This window comes from Phyllosticta citribraziliensis (genome assembly GCF_038025025.1).
Source record: "Phyllosticta citribraziliensis strain CPC 17464 chromosome Unknown J3D65scaffold_6, whole genome shotgun sequence".
In the NCBI taxonomy this organism is placed as follows: domain Eukaryota; kingdom Fungi; phylum Ascomycota; class Dothideomycetes; order Botryosphaeriales; family Phyllostictaceae; genus Phyllosticta; species Phyllosticta citribraziliensis.
Window position 1 is genome coordinate 188,297 of NW_027117343.1, and position 16,742 is coordinate 205,038.

Consider the following 16,742-nt stretch of genomic DNA (forward strand, 5'->3'; position numbering starts at 1 on the left):
CACCGTTCAATTCCAGAATGACTAATCTTTTTCCTCCTGTCAAACGGGCGAGAGGAGCTCCTGCCTGTTGCCATGCATCGTCGGAGCAAGCTAATATTCATCTCTGCCTATGAATTTTGTCCCAATGTTCCCTATAGCTACTCCTATTGCAGATATCGCAGGTGAAGCTTGTGTCTTTCTGGTATGTCGTCACGTCCATGATTTTGAGGCTTTGGCAGTAGAAAATGGGGCACCAAAGTGTCACCACAGACGCAGATCCAGCGGCTGCGGGCGCTTTATGTTGCGCGTGCATGGCATGGACCACGTCTTTGGCGAACGCGGGAACATCGCCCAGAGTATCGTTGAAAGCCGGGTCATCGACGATGTCATCCATCTTGCGCACCGCCGCGTCCACAATAACGTCGCGCAGACCGCGGTCCTGTTCAACAGTGCCTTCATAGATGCTCTTCACGGCGACGCGTAGCATGGGCAAGTGAAACATGCCGTCTGCGCCTTCTTTGAAACGCGACACAGCGGCGTCCTTCAGGTTCGTTAGCTGGTACATCTCGGCCGCGGCGAATACGTTGATGCTGGCCATGAGCTCTTCATTTGGGTCTGGGCTTTTGGGGCAGACGCCGTGGTACATGTATTCGAGGATGGAGCGGACGACGGAAGGGCTGATATCTTGCAGTTCAATCGTGTTGGTGCGTGCTTCCTGTGTCGGTCCGCCGCTGGTCAGTGACTTGAATGAGTGCGGCGGCGCATGGGTGAGGCCGCGTAAGGAGGGAGCACGTGCCTTGAAGCCGTTGATGTCGTCAAAGGCGCGGGAGAAGTACTCGCTCTGTGTGCACACGACTGCTTTGTGTATGTGGAAGGTCTGATCACCGCAAACGATCTTCGCATCTGAGTAGCGGCCGGACTCGAGCAATCTGGGCGGGCAAGGTCAGTCAAACCGCCTTGTGGAGGGGCTGCTCCACATTCTGCTTACCCGCTGATAGACTGACGAACATGGCGATCTCCAGGAGTTGAAGACTCCATGATGTTGATTTGGGATGGTGAGTGGATGGGGCAAGGGTGGGAGGTGACTGATGGACAGTGATGGGCAGTTGAAGAGGTGACGCGAGCCTGCGCTCTCTGCAGGTGCTTTTCCTTTGGCACGGTTGCGTGCTGCAACGACCAAAGAAAAGAGAGTGCCAATTTGGCGTTGGGCGCAGCGGGCGGTGCTTGTGCCGTGGGCGTTGGCTCCCCTGTCTCGTGCTGGCAGCGCCTGAGCTCGCTTGGTTTCTCTCGCGACCGAGACTACGCAACCTGAAGCGGAGTTGACTGCAAACAGAGAAAGGCAAACAACAAACACGATCTTTTTGGTAAATCTGCTCTGCACGAGAGGAAGCTCCCAGAACAGTGACAACGACCTTTTCGCTTTGTGCGCTCCTTTCTTACTGAAAAGAAGCCTTCAGAAAGTCATCCAGCCGATCCTCGGAACAGCCAAAAAACAGCAACAACAGCCCGCCCTATGCTCTGCAGCCTTTGTGTTTGGCGCTCCTCCATCCTTCTCCAAACTGTTGAATAAGGATGTGTTTGGCTGATGAGCTTTGGCGAGCGCGCCGCCCAAAACATCGACCCTGAAATCTGCTCCTCCATCATCGTTCAAAGCCCTAGCTGCTGTGAGCCTCAACGGAAAGGAAAAAACGTGGAGAACGCATACAGGGTATTGTAACGATCGATCGGCTACCCCCTTAGTAACGGGAGTGTATTAATGCTCTTCCAGACAACAGTCGACTAAAGACAGCAAATCCGAGCCCGTAAAGGTTTTCTAATAGCAGGGGGGATGTCAGAACAAGCAACCTGCGCAACCATGCGCCTAGCCCGCAGAGTAGAATACCTTGAACCTGGGATTCTTAGCCCAGCAACTGATGGAGTCCCTCCACAGGTGAGTCGTGCGCAGCTAGTCCATAGTCCAGGCACGTCCGCGGTGCGCGCCATTAGCAACGGAACTGTTGGTGGTCCTATATAACAACACCAAGCAGTCTCCTGTCACGTCATCTCAGCTACAGTTTACCTAGATAACTATAGCTTATCTAGATAATAACTTACTACTTTAGTTAAGATATACTTATCTATTAGCTTTACACATCTTAATAAGTTTAGGACTTATTAGTAGTTAGTACTAGCTACTACTCCCCCTAGCAGTTTTAGTAGTATATAGATAGCTCTTAAAGTAGCCTTAAATAGAGTCTTTAGTTCTCTTATCTTACTTTATCAGGTTATAAGCCCTTATATTATATATATAAATTACTTATCTAGCTTATTTTAGTATTATACTATAATACTATCTATATAATTATTACTAATAGTTATTTTATTATTTTATTATTTTATCTTTTATTATCTTATATAATTCCTACTCTTTAGTAAATTTATTAGTATTATCTATTTCTATAACTCTAAATAATATACTAATAGTTATTATTTTTATTATAACTTTACCTTCCCTTCCTCCCTTATTATCTAGTAGTTTAGGCTTTACTACTACCTCATCTTCTATACTAGCTAAGTAGGCTAAGGCTAAAGAAGAGGTAGATCTAACTATAAATAATAGTAAGTTTAATATCCCTTTAAAGAATATCTAGCTACTTAAAGGCCCTACTAACTAGGTAACCTTTAAGATAATAGTTAAGATAAGGCTTAGTCTATTCTATTATACCTATCTACTTAAGAATAAGCTAAAAAATACTACTAATTATAAGAAGGATATATATATTATCTACTAGTTTATAATAATTATTATACTTCCTATTATAATAGTACTATAGGGGTATACTAGTTTAGCTTACTCTATATAGTAGAAGCTTTATAATATATATAATACTAAGGGTATCTTCTCTAAGGCTAATATTATTAAGGACTTTATCTTCTATTAATATAGTAATTTTATAATAGTAAAGGAATTCTATAATACCCTATATAAATAAAGGTAAGCCTATATTAGCTATATCTAATAGTAAGTTAAGGACTAGATTCTCTATATTCTACTTTTAGAAAACTTATAGGATAATATTCCTATCTAGTATATAACTTAGTATATAAATTAGTATAATAAGAAGGAGATACCTAAGTTTAAGGATCTCTTCTATACTATAACTAATAAGATTAAATATACTAGTAAGAATAGTACTATAGCTCTTATTATTTATACTAGTTAGTAGTCTACTAAGTAGTCTAAGTCTAACTATACTACCTATAATTACTATAGAAAGAAGGGGTATATTAAGGCTAAGTATAGCTATTTTTACCTTAAATACTATCCTACCTATTAGAAGCTAGTATTAGGGGTATTCTATATACTAGATAATTAAGTCTCTAAACTACTAATAGTAGTAATAGTAATAATAATATTAATAACTAACCCTCTAGTATAAGGTATAAACTACTTTACTACCCTATACCTATATCTAGCTTTAATAAAGGATAAATAGATTATTAATACTAGGGCTAATACCTACTATATACTAAATTTAACTAAGCTAATAAACTACTTATAGTTTATATAGCTAGTCTAGATATATAGTTTAGGTATAGTAATAGCTATTAGCTATAGTAATACTATACTCTACTATCCTATAAATAGTATAGTTAATACTCTTATAATAGAGGGTATTCTATATATTCTAGTACTAATAGTTAGTCTTATCTTAGCTTTAAAACTTAAGTAGAAGGGACTATACCTAGATTAGCTTATCTCTATATTATAAATATAAAACTATAGAATAGCTATTATAGCTTACTCTAATAGTTTAGGGGTAAATATTCTAATAGTTATTAATAATAATTATATAGTATAAGTATTTACTATAGCAACTCCTCCTATAGTAATATATAAGATATAGTACTAGTAATTAGGGTATATCTATACTAGCGCGCTTAATAAGCTCTAGTACTAGGGATAACTTATTATTACTAGTAACTAAGACTTCTATTATAAATCCTACTATATAGCTAAGTCCTACTAGATAGTATTATATAAACTAATACCTTAAGTAGATATACCCTTTAGACGCGTCTATATTAATATATTTAGACTACTTATAGTTAGCTATAATAGCTACTATTAGGAGGTGGTATTTATAGATAACTACTTATATCTATAATACTTATTAGTTATAAAGACTAAGGGCAACGCCTTTAATAGTATTTAAAACTTTAGTAAATAGACTAAAACCTAGTTCTAATATAAGATCTAAGCCCTCTAAATAGATAATAGCATAGAGTTTAGCGGCTAAAAGCTACTAGTATAGGTAAAGATAGAGGGTATTAAGGTTAAAAAGATAGTACTATACTTATCTAAGTAAAATAGTATTAGTAAGTTATCTATATACCTTATTACTAATATAGCCTACTCTATAAGTATTATATTAAATATACCTTAATTATTATAGATAGAAGCCTATTAATATATAGTATATCTTCTTAACTATCTTCCTACTTATATACTTAATAGTAAGATACTAGTTAATATTTTTAATAATACTATTAGTAGGTATAAGGATATCTAGTTACTAGTACTAGTCTTTAGTATTACTATATATACTTATATTCTAGCTAAGAAGCGTCTTAAGAGCGCTAAATTTAATATAAGAGTAAAGAAAGGATAGTTTATTAGCTATAACTATAAGTATATCTTCTAGGTATATCTCCCTTAAATAAACTAGGTTATCTATACTTAGGATATATATTTTAGACCTCCTTAGTAGCTAGACTTAATAGCTACTATAAATAATATAGAAGATAGAAAAGTTAAGAATAGTAATAATAAGATACTTATTATATATTTTATATTAAAAATAGTTTAAGATACTCTTAAAGGCAATACTAAAGTAATCTATAATATAGTAGAATAAGTAATTAAAGTAGTAGAGAGGTCTAATATAGGTAGTATAAATATTAGTAGTAGAGGTAAGGAGGATGTATTTATAGATATTATACTATTAATAGATAAAATAGATTAGATTAATATCTCTCTAGCTAATAAATATACTAGATTTAATAATTTAGTACTTACTAATCTAACTTTAACTCTACTACTACCCTTACTATCTCTATTACCTATACCTACTCTATTACTAATAGCACTATTATAATACCCTTAGTAGATTTATACTAAGATATAATTCTTTAATAAGAAATATAGTTTAGATAATACTTAACCTCCTTAATTATCTACTTACTATATATATACCTTTACTACTATAGAAAATACTACTTATTACTAATAAGATACTATCTCTACTAATAAGGTTCTACCTTACTTATAGTATAAGGCCCTTATAGGGCTAAAATCTATCTATTAGAGACCCTCTATAGATAAGTAGATATAGGAGTTAACTAATACTAGTACCTTTAAAGAGACTAACTATCTATTAGATAGCTCTTAGGTACTACTACTATAATAGGTCTAGGTCTATAAGCTTAATAAGCTAGGTAAGAAGGTTATCTATAAGAGCTATATTATAGTTTTAGGTAATCTTTAATATAAGGGATTTAATATATCTAAAGTATTATTATTAGTTATTATATTTCCTACTTTTATACTATTTTTAGTAATTAATATCTATTATTACCTATTTTATAAGTAAGGGGATATTAAGATAGCCTTCCTTAATATACTACTAAAAGACCTAGTCTATACCTATATACCTCCTAGATACTAGGTCCTATAATAAGTTTAGCATCTCTAAAGAGCCTTATATAGCTTATACTAGTTACTACTTACTTAGTTTTAGTACCTCTATAATTTCTTATACTACCTAGGTTTCTACTCTCTCCCTTTAGAACCCTATATTATAAGATACTAGGATAAGCTTATATTTATCCTTATCTATATTAATAATCTCTATATTACTACTAAAACTAAGTCTAAAGTTAATAAAATTATCTTACTACTTAATACTAAGTTCTACTTTAAAGATATAGGCTAATTATATTACTTCCTTAGTCTTTATATTAATTAATATATAAATAGTATAATTATACTATTCTAAGGTAGATATATTTAAAACGTTCTTATATAGTTTAGTATAAGTAATACTATATATATTCTTATACTAATAGATTCCTATAAATTACACGCATATAATAGTAAGAACGACCTAGACTATTAATAGCTTTATAGTAAGATTATTAGCTTACTTATATAGTATATAATAAGATACTACCTAGCTATTCTTTTCCCTACTACTTATCTCTTATAATATACCTATAACCTATTAAATAAATACCTTACTACTACTTACTAAGTCCTTTAATACTTATAGGGTATATATAATTATAGAATTATTCTATATCCTAGTAATAATAGCACTCTTAGCTTATAAATCTATATAGATACTACTTTTACTAATAATCTAGATACTTATTAGTCCTTATTAGGCTATATTATTATAGCTTTAGGTGGTTTACTATATATAAAGAGTAGGAGATAGAAGCTTATTAGTATATCTATAATAGAAGCTAAGTTTATTAACCTTACTCTTACTATTAAATAAGCTATCTAGATAACTTAAGTTCTTATTAAAATAGGTTATAAGGGCCCTAATACTTAACTAATCTAGCTCTATAATAATAATAAGAACGCTATCTAATTTACTAATAGTATAGAGTTTAATACTACTATAAAATATATTAATCTATACTACTAGTATATTAAGTAGGTAGTTATAGATAGAACTATAACTATCTCTTATATCTCTACTAATAAGATAATTATAGATAGGCTTACTAAAGTATTAGTAATAGTTAAGTACTACTACTTTTATAACCTTATTAGGTATAGACTAATATAGTAAGTTTTCTATTTAGTTAATATAACTACTTATATATCTACTTTACTATAACTATCTCTTTTCTTATCCTAGGGGGTGTATTAGTAGTCCTATATAATAATACTAAGTAGTCTCCTATTATATCATCTTAGCTATAGTTTACCTAGATAACTATAGCTTATCTAGATAATAACTTACTACTTTAGTTAAGATATACTTATCTATTAGCTTTATATATCTTAATAAGTTTAGGACTTATTAGTAGTTAGCACTAGCTACTACTCCTCCTAGTAGTTTTAGTAGTATATAGATAGCTCTTAGAGTAGCCTTAAATAGAGTCTTTAGTTCTCTTATCTTACTTTATTAGGAACTCCATCATCGCGTGCGCGTCCTCTACTTATATAATATAACTAATGCTGCTCTAACTAATACTGCTCTATCTAGACCTGCCTGGCATTTATTAGTAACTCGTTTACATCGTTCCGCACTTTAGTAAAGGAGTTTACTGCTACCATTCTCCAACTCCTTCTTATATTCGTCGACTAAAAGAAGGCCGGCCAAGAAAGAGCGGCGGAGCAAGCCATTGTCTTTCTACGCAATTACGGTGGTGGTGGGACTATACTTCTCGGGCAACGGCTTCTAGGACGATAGTACCAGGAATATCCTTGCGAGCTTGAGGCCAATTCAAACCTCCCTTCGTCGCCGTCCGTGTTAGAAATCCTCACATCAGGCCTATGGCGTGTCTAGGTCATGATATCTCTTGCATGGGCTTACAGTTATCTCTTGCTTGCACGGAGAAAAATGATGTCATTGCATCTTTTCGAAAAGTGCCTCACCTCGCCGCCGCGCGTGTGACTCGCCTCCATTTCTCGCCAGTTCTCCACCGCAGTCCTTGCTCCAGCCCTGCTCCCAGTCCACCGTCCACAGACGGTAGCCCGGGGAAAAGTCAAGTCCAAACATTTTACGCCACACCCGACCAGGGCATTCTAGCATCGAGTCTCTATCCAACCGAAAGCGCATAACTAGCAGCTCTCTAATCAAATCACTGCTGCGTCTCACTTCCGGCAACGCCCTGAGCTCCTCCAAAAATGCCGCATCTCACAGCTAATGCGACGGACTATCCTATGGACTTACATTGAAAACAGCGTGCAGCTCCCCCGTACACTGGAACTCCTCCTACATGAGCTCCGCATCCGCACCGAGTCGGCCGCTCGCTGGAGCTGTCATTTGTAAACCACAATGGTAATCGGCTACTCGTATTATATTCTAATGCATTGCGTAGCAGTCCGTTGCGAATTATAGACTCCCCTATCCCAGGATTATGCCTCCAAACGCTGAGCTTTTTCAGACATCTCCACACGCCGGTTTCGAATCCTGGACGTCGGCGGATTCTCCCCCACAGTTCTGAATCGGGACTCTGCGCGATACTTCTACCGCTATCCACTTAGTATAGCAAACACCGACAGACTCGCGCTAATGCAAGCCGTGTAGCACTATATCGCTATCCCACTAACGCCGCCTATGAGCTGTCCACACTGCATCCATGCCTCGGGCTTTGCTAAGGCAATCGGCTCCTGAACCGACTATATTTTTAGAGAAGTAACGTCTCTTTTTAGGTTTCCTCCGTTCTAACGCACCGCCGATGATCCGATCTGCTTCTTGAAGGGGCGGGGTATCTCAGGTTATACCATATGGCGAATCAATCACCTATGGCCGCTAACTATTTAAATCAGGTCTCCCATCAGGTCGTTCTACAGCTCGGCCTCTCTTCTTTACTTCCACCCCACCATTCTTTGATATCCGCTTCTTGTCTTTGTTTAGCTCCTGTTGCGGACCCTCGATGGCCTTACGGGAGACAATGGTATCCGTACAGGGGAGAGTCCCCTCGGTGAATCCACGGTTGTGCACCGAGTATTTCAAGTTAAACTTCCATGAATATTGCGACTATTGCAATAAGGAAGACTTGGGTTGAGGGGTCCGGCCTGAAAGCTTGACATGCGTTAGTATCCCACTTCGGCGTTGGTTTTAGGAGTCGACTAATTTTCTCAAGGTTTCTCGTGTCGTGTGGACCGAAAAAGAATGATGTCAGCAGTCAGGCCACGCCGGTTGTCCCACTGCATCCGCTTCTCTCGGAAGGATGCAACCCAACACTTGGTATTCAGGTTCGTGGATGGACGGCGCCTTCACCTGGATCATCAGAACGCATGTGGACGACCAATACTGTGGTACTCAAATATCTCCAAAGAAACGACGGTCGAAACAGACCACTGCATCATCAGCAGACTTTGGAAGGTCCAGCGCCCACCCAGTGTTCACACTGCAAGCCGACCAAGCGCGTTCACTTCTGAGAAGAAAACCAAGAATCCCGCTGCGATTCTTGCATGGAATATTGCAAAAGGAACAATGGTCGGGACAGACCGCTGCACTACGAGCAGAAGTTGCAGCATCAGGCTTCAATCCAGTAGCCGCAGTGCGCACGCTGCGACTCGATCAGGCGCGCCAAGCAGAGGAGCTGTCGAAACTCCGGGCCCGGCACGTAAATACTTGTGCTTCTTGGCCTTGCCCGTCTTCATGGTCGCTGCGATTTCCCGCTCTGTCTTCCACCAATCCACTTGGACGAGTAACGTACCAGCGTTGCCACCTGGTTGTCGAGCTTATCGGTGAGCCTCACCTCGGCGGCGTTCTTGGTTCGCCGTAGAAACTCCCACGAAGCGAAGTATCGCGTCCATGTTCGACTTGGAACCGCTCTGGCCAAGACTGCGTATCTTCAGCATTGCGTTCTGCGAACCCTGAGCCACGTCCTTCCCACGGGGTATCCACACTGTGCCCGGCATGCGAATATGCACGGTTCCAATCCCAAATTGCTCAAAGATTGCTGGGCTCGAACGTTCCTCCGGCCGCCCTACGCCCTGTCTCGTCCATTTGGGTATAGCGCGAATGACAAACGGCAGTTCGTGGCAAAGCCTTGCCTAGGGGACAAGCACCGGTGGTTGAATGTTCGATCTCCAGTTCGGGATTGATCTGGACCCACCAGGTCGACTCGCCACTCCCGGCGTCTTCAGCTGCCGATGCTGCCGTTGTCTCCTCTTCATTCCGTACGGTTGCTCGTCGGTGGTGAAGACTCGCTGCTGCTTCAGGGGTCTGTCTCGACCGTTATGCTACCGCCGGTAGCCGTCGTATGGGTCGGCATGTCATAGACGCGAGAGGGAAAGGTGAAGACCGGGTGGAGAGATTTAGGCAGGCAGTCGAGGCCTGGGAGCAGATCTGCGTCGACTGCCTAAGGGCGAGAGCATTCATGCTGGATGTTATCCCTGAGGCCAAGCCACCTACATCAACCATTTCAATCGGGTGTAATGAAATTCGAGCAGTACTCGGCCTGCTTCACCAACGGTTTACCACAGAGATTCTGTCGTAAGTTCAAGCGGCGTGACAGGTCCGGGTATGGGCCGGTCTACGGTGCGGGTAGAGGGTGGGTTAATGCCAAGTGCAACTTCCTCCACGCCTTCAAGATGGTCGTGTCGGCCGTCATTGATGACAACGAGATGAGGAAATGGTTGCAACAGGTCATGACTTGCAACTTCTGCTATCAATACCGCAAAGATCATCATGTACTACACAGCATCACATGTAATTAGTTCACTTCGGCCCCCCAAAAAATGAAAAACTTATTCAAAAGCTTCACATGTGCATACCGAGGTGAGAGTTTCATATGAGTATTCCACAGTGGAAAAGCAGCTGTCGTACGTAGATCAGCAGAGTTGAGGCACAGAGCCAGTTCTGTACGTCGCAGCGAGCGGAGGAACAGACCGGGGGGTGTCTCGCTAGGGATCATCGTCGTGCAAGACCCAAGTTATACACACGATTCTGACCTCCCGCAGATCATATCCATCCACGCAATATTGAACGCGGCGCTTTGAACGAGGATTTTCTTGCCCACTTGATCATCGAATAAAGGCAAACAATCAAAAAGCTAGACAGACAGGCAGAATGACGTGTCATGGGCTACATCACATTTGGGATATCTCGGAAAGTGGACGCGGACTCTCGCTTGCCGGCTCGTCTCTGCTCATAACGAAAAGAAAGAAAACATCATCACAGATATACCACCCAGCCATACCCAGCTTACTAAACCTCCGCCTCAACCACTCTCGTCACGCCCGTCGCCTTCGCAACGTCCTGAATAGTCTTCTCATCCGCAAACCGGTCGTGCGGCACCCACTTGGAACTATTCTGTGGCGTCGTCTCCTGGAGCATCTGATCGACCTGCTCCAAACTCAGGCCCTTGGTCTCGGGAACCATGAAGTAGGCAAACAGCGCGCACAGCGTGCACGTGCTGCCCCAGACGAAGAAGACTTTGGGGCCAAGATTCCCCTGGTCGGCGTCGACCATGTACGGCGTGACGTAGCCGAGCACGAAGTTCCAGAGCCAGTTGCTTGCCGTGGCCAGCGCGACGCCCTTGGCGCGGATGGGCAGCGGATACACCTCGCCGATGACGACCCACGCCGCGGGACCCCACGTCGAGGCGAAGAAGAAGATGTAGATGCACACGAAGACGATGAGCACAATACCGGCGGCGTTGGAGCCCGGCGCCGCCGTGCCGACGATGGCCACGATGAATTCTGCGAACAGCATGCCGACGGCGCCCCAGATGAGCAGCGGGCGGCGGCCGAACTTTTCGATGGTCCAGAAGGAGACGGGCGTCGAGACGACGTTGACGACGTTGGTGATGACGCTGTAGAGGAACGAGTTGTCCATGCCGACTTGCTGGAAGAAGGTCGTACCATAGTACCTGCAGCGATTGTCAGTCCATTGATATTCTCCGGTGAAGTCAGGGGGTGCTTACATGATAAAATTGATACCAGTAAACTGTTGGAAGCACTGCATGGCTGTACCCAGGACAACACGGCGCAGGTTACCACCGGGGCTCCAGCCGCCGCTGAAGCAGTCCGCCCACGACGTCTTCATGAACTCCATTTCGTGGCGGTAGTTGGCAATGAGCTCGGCCAGCTCGGCCTGCACGTATTCCGAATCGGCCGGCTGTCCGCGCAGCGTCGCCAGTGACTTGGCCGCCGCCTCAATGCGGTCTTTCTTGACGTAGTAGCGCGGCGACTCGGGGAGTAAAGCAAGACCACCAGCCAGGATGATGGCCCATAGGAATTGGATGGCAATGGGAATTCGATAGCTTCCCGAGTCCATGCGGTTGTGCGTGCCTTGTGCGACGCAGGAGGCGAGCAAGAGACCAATAGTGATGGCGAATTGGTAGCCAGAGACGATCGCTCCCCTCACGGCTTTAGGGGCAATCTCGGACATGTACATGATGATGGTGGCAGAGACGAAACCGACGCCAAGGCCTGCGATGATGCGGCCAGCAACAAGGAGACCGACTTCGGTCGAGGCGACTTGGAGAATGACACCGACGGAAAAGATGCCGCATCCAGCAATGACAGTGTCACGGCGGCCTATCCAGTCCGAGACTGAACCAGCGAAGAGAGCACCAAAGAAGGTTCCGGCTGACAGGATGGAGGTGATGAGAGATTTCTCCCAGGTATGATAGAGATATCCGTTGTATGCGTTCGTTGTGTCGGTTGAGCCTGGGTGGCCAAATTCTTGCTTGAAATAGTCCATTGCGAGGACACCGCTAATATAACCCTGCACGCCGTCAGGATGATTTCCATCACGACAACAGTGAATTTACCGAGTCATATCCAAAGAGAATACCACCAAAGGCGGCGAAAGCGCAAAGCAGGTAGGCCTTGACAGTGACAGGAGCTGGGAAAGGTCAGCGCAGCCCCAACATGGTCATTCCCAAGCGTAAACATACCCTCCACTCGGGCATTGAGCCCCTGGTCGCGGTTCGACTTTGGCGAGAACTTCATGATTGCAGAGAAAGTCTCACGACACTTGATGGTGGAAAAGACAAAGGACAAGGTCTGAATTTAAAGCAGAGAACAAGACTTCCAGGCCGACCGGCACACGACATGCGCCTTCGCAGTGGACGGCTTTGGACGCACAACACCTGACAGGGGTCTGTGCGGGCGACTCGGTGCATTGTGGTCTCGAACACAGGGCAAAACCTCACGTACGGACAAGTGTAGCGACTGTGGCTTTGGGAGTAGGCCCTTCAATCGCTCGCAAGTGGCACAGGGCGCCAGCGGCACCTGTTGATCTGGACGCGCGCGGGGCAATTGGAATGGTAGCAGCGGCGATGTTGTCTTTTCATGGCCGGCGCCGCGCGCCACAGCCTCGTCGGATAGGCCGAACGTGGCCCCCAGGCGCGCCCGAGCCGATGTTCTCGAGCAAAGAGACATGGCGATTTGCCGTGCAACCTTCCGTGTCAGGTCATACGGGCTCTTTTGGCCCGCCGTCAGCAGCGCTGAAGACAGCCGGACGAGGAGGTACTGTACGGTGGTGTGGATGGTGGGTCAACAGGGTGGTGGATCCTTTGACAACGACTCAGATGTAGCCTTGTGAGACATTCTTTCGACCTGAATGCGTTTGTCCCCGGGTCAATTCCAATTTTTCGCTGCTCTTGTGAAGGACAATACTCTCTCTGACGTGGAGGGTGATGCCGTGACGTCGTCGTCGCATGATGTCGAGATAAAGGAGTCTTTGTTCGGGGACGGAGCGAGCGACGTCGAGGGACGACGTCGTCAACGAGGGCTGGTCCGTGCTGCGGGGAAGCTAGCTCTCCACGGGGAAGAAATCCGGGTCTGGGGCAGCCGCTGCACAGGCCACCCACTCCAACGACACCTCGCCCCTCGTCCCCGTCTCTCGTCACTCAATCAATCCCAAATGCCGACCTGTCGGCACTACCCGCCCCTCTGCTCCTCTCTCGCCACGTGTGGTCCGTATCTACCTTCTTTCTGGTCGCCACGGCCGGCCCAAGAGGCATGACCAATCCTTCCGCCTATTTCATCCCAATCCGTGTCGTCTTTAACTCCTCATCTTTGCGGCCATTCTTTCTTTCCCCCGCCTCTCCGCCTTTGCTTCCCCTGTCATCTCCAGTTTCTCGTCCTCGACCGGCCTTCATGCGACTCAGCTATTAATAGCCAAGTCGGTTCCTGGCCCAATCATGTCTTCCACGGAGTCTCTCTTGCCACCGCTGTCGGCCTTCTGCCAAATGACCACCGCGCCGCGCTTCGAACTGCTTTCTAGAAGCTGACGCTCCCCGTAAGCAATAAATCTTTGCACCACCCACCGCCGACGTGGATCAATACACGATCTCCTGAGCACAGCACGCGGCTTGTATGACCCGTCGACCCCAGCAGCTCCTCAGCTCGAAAGCTGTTCGCCCCCTTCTGTTCGCTTGCAAGCGGCCAAATTCCAGCGCCAGATCCGGCTCGCCGCGCAAAAACGCAAGCCAAAAGATGAACGCGTGACCTGTCACGCAGTCTCGTGATGGCCTCTGCTGCCTTTCTTTGTCGCGTTTCTGCTCCCATTGGTCCCGGGCTACAACCAGTCCAGCGAATCAGGGAAAAGGTAGCCTGTTATTGTCCGGCCCCCAGCCATGGCCTCGGAGCCTGACTCGGCTTTAGGCTCGGCCCTGAGGTGATACGACAGCTTCTCAGTCGCCGCAGACACATGTGAAGAGGGGTAGGTCGGTTCTCGTTTTCGTATTGCCTTGCTCGTCGAATGGTTCTGCGATTGCTTTGGAATTGTGGAGAGCTTTCGAATATTTCTTGGACTTGCTGTCGAAAGCCGTGGAATACATGTCAAAGCCTCTTCGTGCGCCGCGTGAAGCTAGTACATGGAGCGCTGAAATACCTGTCATCCAACACTCGAAGACAATCCGCGAGCCATTTTCAGTCTGAAAAGAGAGGGGAATATTCATTCGCTTGCTTGCTTACTCATGGGCCTAATGTGGCGTACGCGATGACTCTCTTGGTCCAGCTTCCAATCGGTCAGGGACCTACCTGCTCATGAACACTCCTCGCTTCCGCTCTGTGGTGCAGCAAACACTGAGGCCGTCGCCGCCGCCGTCGTCTTGGGTAATTTTCAAGAAACGGAGACGCGTTTTGGCTGTTTGGTAGGTTGCTGATTGAACTTTGCGCAGCGTTCATTGTTTGGCGATCTTCTTCATCCAAGAGCAGGAAGGATACGACATCGGGGTTCTGGTTCGAGGTACGAGGGCATTGACGCTCTTGATGTTGTTTCCCGAGCTTGACGGGTGGGGAAAGACGCCGCCTTGGGCAGTGATACCGGAGTGTTCTGAAAAATGTCAGCTTCGCAATCACCTCCCAGCACAAGCAATTGAGCCTCTCGCCCCATGGAAAGAAACTCCTCGCTTGCCAGTGCAAGCCTTTGGTACGTATGAGCAAGCTGATGGACACGTTGGCGCGGCGATGGGGTAGTTGTGGCTAAAGAAGCGTGTGTGAGAGGGGGAAGTCAGTTAAAGGTACGTTGGCTTCCGTGTTATCCAGCTCTTCAGGCGCTTATCCACTTGTTGTGGCAATCTTTTTGGGTGTTTTTCCCCGCCAAATTAACACCTTTGCGTGTGAAAACTGGCAACATTTGTCTGGTGCAAGCGAGTGCGGGCGTATATATGGCGAATGGTGAGTACTTTGCCGTGGCGCCCGCATTTCCAAATGCAGCCTTCCATGCCCCCTGTGCCTTCTGCACTGTTGGTCGATCGCTTGCCGAAGGCGCGTGTAGTTTTTCCGACGACGCGTCGTGCCTCTAAGCAAAACACCACCGCCCGCGACCATCAACTCAAAAAGCTGACGGCACCCTCTCTTCAACTCAAAATCATGGCGCTCTCAAAGGATGGAGATGACTTCCGCAAGTCGATTGGAAAGTATGAGCTCACAGATCTGCCCGTTCACAGCCTTTGCTAAGCATCCAGGCTTTTTGACACCGGCCTATACTCTGACGCCCAGGTTGTCGTCGGCACAACCATCTTCAACGTGCACAAATCTGTCCTTTGTACGCAGAATGCCTACTTCGCTCACGCCTTCGATGTGGCCCATGGATTCAAAGTATGTCCCCTGTAACGCAGCTCCGGCTACCTGTCTGAGAAGTTGCATGAGCTAATCAGACGAATACACAGGAATCCTACACCAGCGTCATCACCATCGAGGAGCCCGCAAACGTTGAAGTCATCAAAGCAATGCTCGAGTATATTTACAAGGGAGATTACACGGTTGCCAGCGATACCGAGGCCCAGCTTGTAGTCGACACCGGCGTTTATGCGGCGGCAGAGATGTTCCGAGTTGAAGGTCTCAAGCAGCTGGCAGCTGAGCGCATCAGCTCGAATATTGACAAAGTCTTCTCATCCTCTAACCTGGCCATCGTTCTCGATAATGTCTACGAGTACACCCCGGAGCACGACCGCCAGGTTCGTGACCTTTTCGCTAAAGCCGCAACAACCAAGATTGAGAGGGAGGGTCTTCTTGGCAGCGCTACCTTCCGCGAGGCAATTAAGGAGAACGGAAACTTCGCGGCGGACATCGTGCTCGCCATGCACAAGACAGTCAACATTCAGGCCGAGGTCACATGCCGGATCTGCACCTCCACGACATTGGTCCCGACGAAGGCCGTGGAGGAGGAGAGGGCTATCCTCTGCGACGGTTGTAACCGCGTCTACGGCTTCCAGTACTGGAACATCAAAGAGTGATCCGCTGCAATCACCAACTGGCTCCGCAACTCGACATTGGCAAAGTCTAGGGAGAGAGTGAGGGACTGGAGGTGAGTCAGCTTTCATAAAGCTTTTCTACAACTGACTAACAAACTTGCAAGTTCTTCGGGCTCTCGGGGGAGCTTGCTGCTCCAGCGTACCTCAGACAGCTTCCCGCACCGGTTCTGTATTCGAAGAGTGATTGCATTGGGATGGGACAAAATGGGGCTACAGACAGGCATCGGGGTATAGGTGGTAGATAAAATGGAACTTCTCCATCTGCATTCATTACTGTCTATAATTTGGGGTAGGGCCCAAGAGCACAGCCTGCC

The 16,742-nt window shown here is 45.1% G+C and overlaps 3 protein-coding genes across 3 annotated transcripts; 1 reads left to right on the plus strand and 2 right to left on the minus strand.

The window, feature by feature from the left end:
• Nucleotides 1–97: 97 nt before the first annotated feature.
• Nucleotides 98–1,017, minus strand: J3D65DRAFT_676886 (BTB/POZ protein; the record flags this gene model as incomplete). Its single annotated transcript, XM_066803625.1, has 2 exons — nt 98–908; nt 968–1,017. 2 exons carry the CDS (start codon nt 1,015–1,017, stop codon nt 98–100), a joined length of 861 nt encoding a protein of 286 aa, XP_066654963.1.
• A 9,471-nt stretch (nt 1,018–10,488) lies between these two features.
• Nucleotides 10,489–12,705, minus strand: J3D65DRAFT_623500 (general substrate transporter). The gene is made up of 4 exons (XM_066800163.1): nt 12,619–12,705; nt 12,493–12,566; nt 11,641–12,446; nt 10,489–11,586 (listed from the first exon to the last, which is right to left on the minus strand). Exons 1-4 carry the CDS (start codon nt 12,671–12,673, stop codon nt 10,923–10,925), a joined length of 1,599 nt encoding a protein of 532 aa, XP_066654964.1. The 5' UTR covers nt 12,674–12,705; the 3' UTR covers nt 10,489–10,922.
• A 2,839-nt stretch (nt 12,706–15,544) lies between these two features.
• On the plus strand, nt 15,545–16,410 carry J3D65DRAFT_667540 (uncharacterized protein; the record flags this gene model as incomplete). The annotated part of the gene is made up of 3 exons (XM_066803027.1): nt 15,545–15,591; nt 15,640–15,772; nt 15,844–16,410. The coding sequence occupies 3 exons, from the start codon at nt 15,545–15,547 to the stop codon at nt 16,408–16,410; spliced, it is 747 nt and encodes a 248-aa protein (XP_066654965.1).
• Between the last annotated feature and the right edge of the window lie 332 nt (nt 16,411–16,742).

What these genes read in the sequence shown, in the direction of transcription:
- J3D65DRAFT_623500 (XM_066800163.1), bottom strand. Translation starts at nt 12,673, where the DNA reads ATGAAGTTCTCGCCAAAGTCGAACCGCGACCAGGGGCTCAATGCCCGA. An exon ending in TTCTCTTTGGATATGACTCG is followed by an intron (nt 12,447 to 12,492) that starts GTAAATTCACTG and finishes GACGGCGTGCAG; the next exon opens with GGTTATATTAGCGGTGTCCT. An exon ending in ACTGGTATCAATTTTATCAT is followed by an intron (nt 11,587 to 11,640) that starts GTAAGCACCCCC and finishes CAATCGCTGCAG; the next exon opens with GTACTATGGTACGACCTTCT.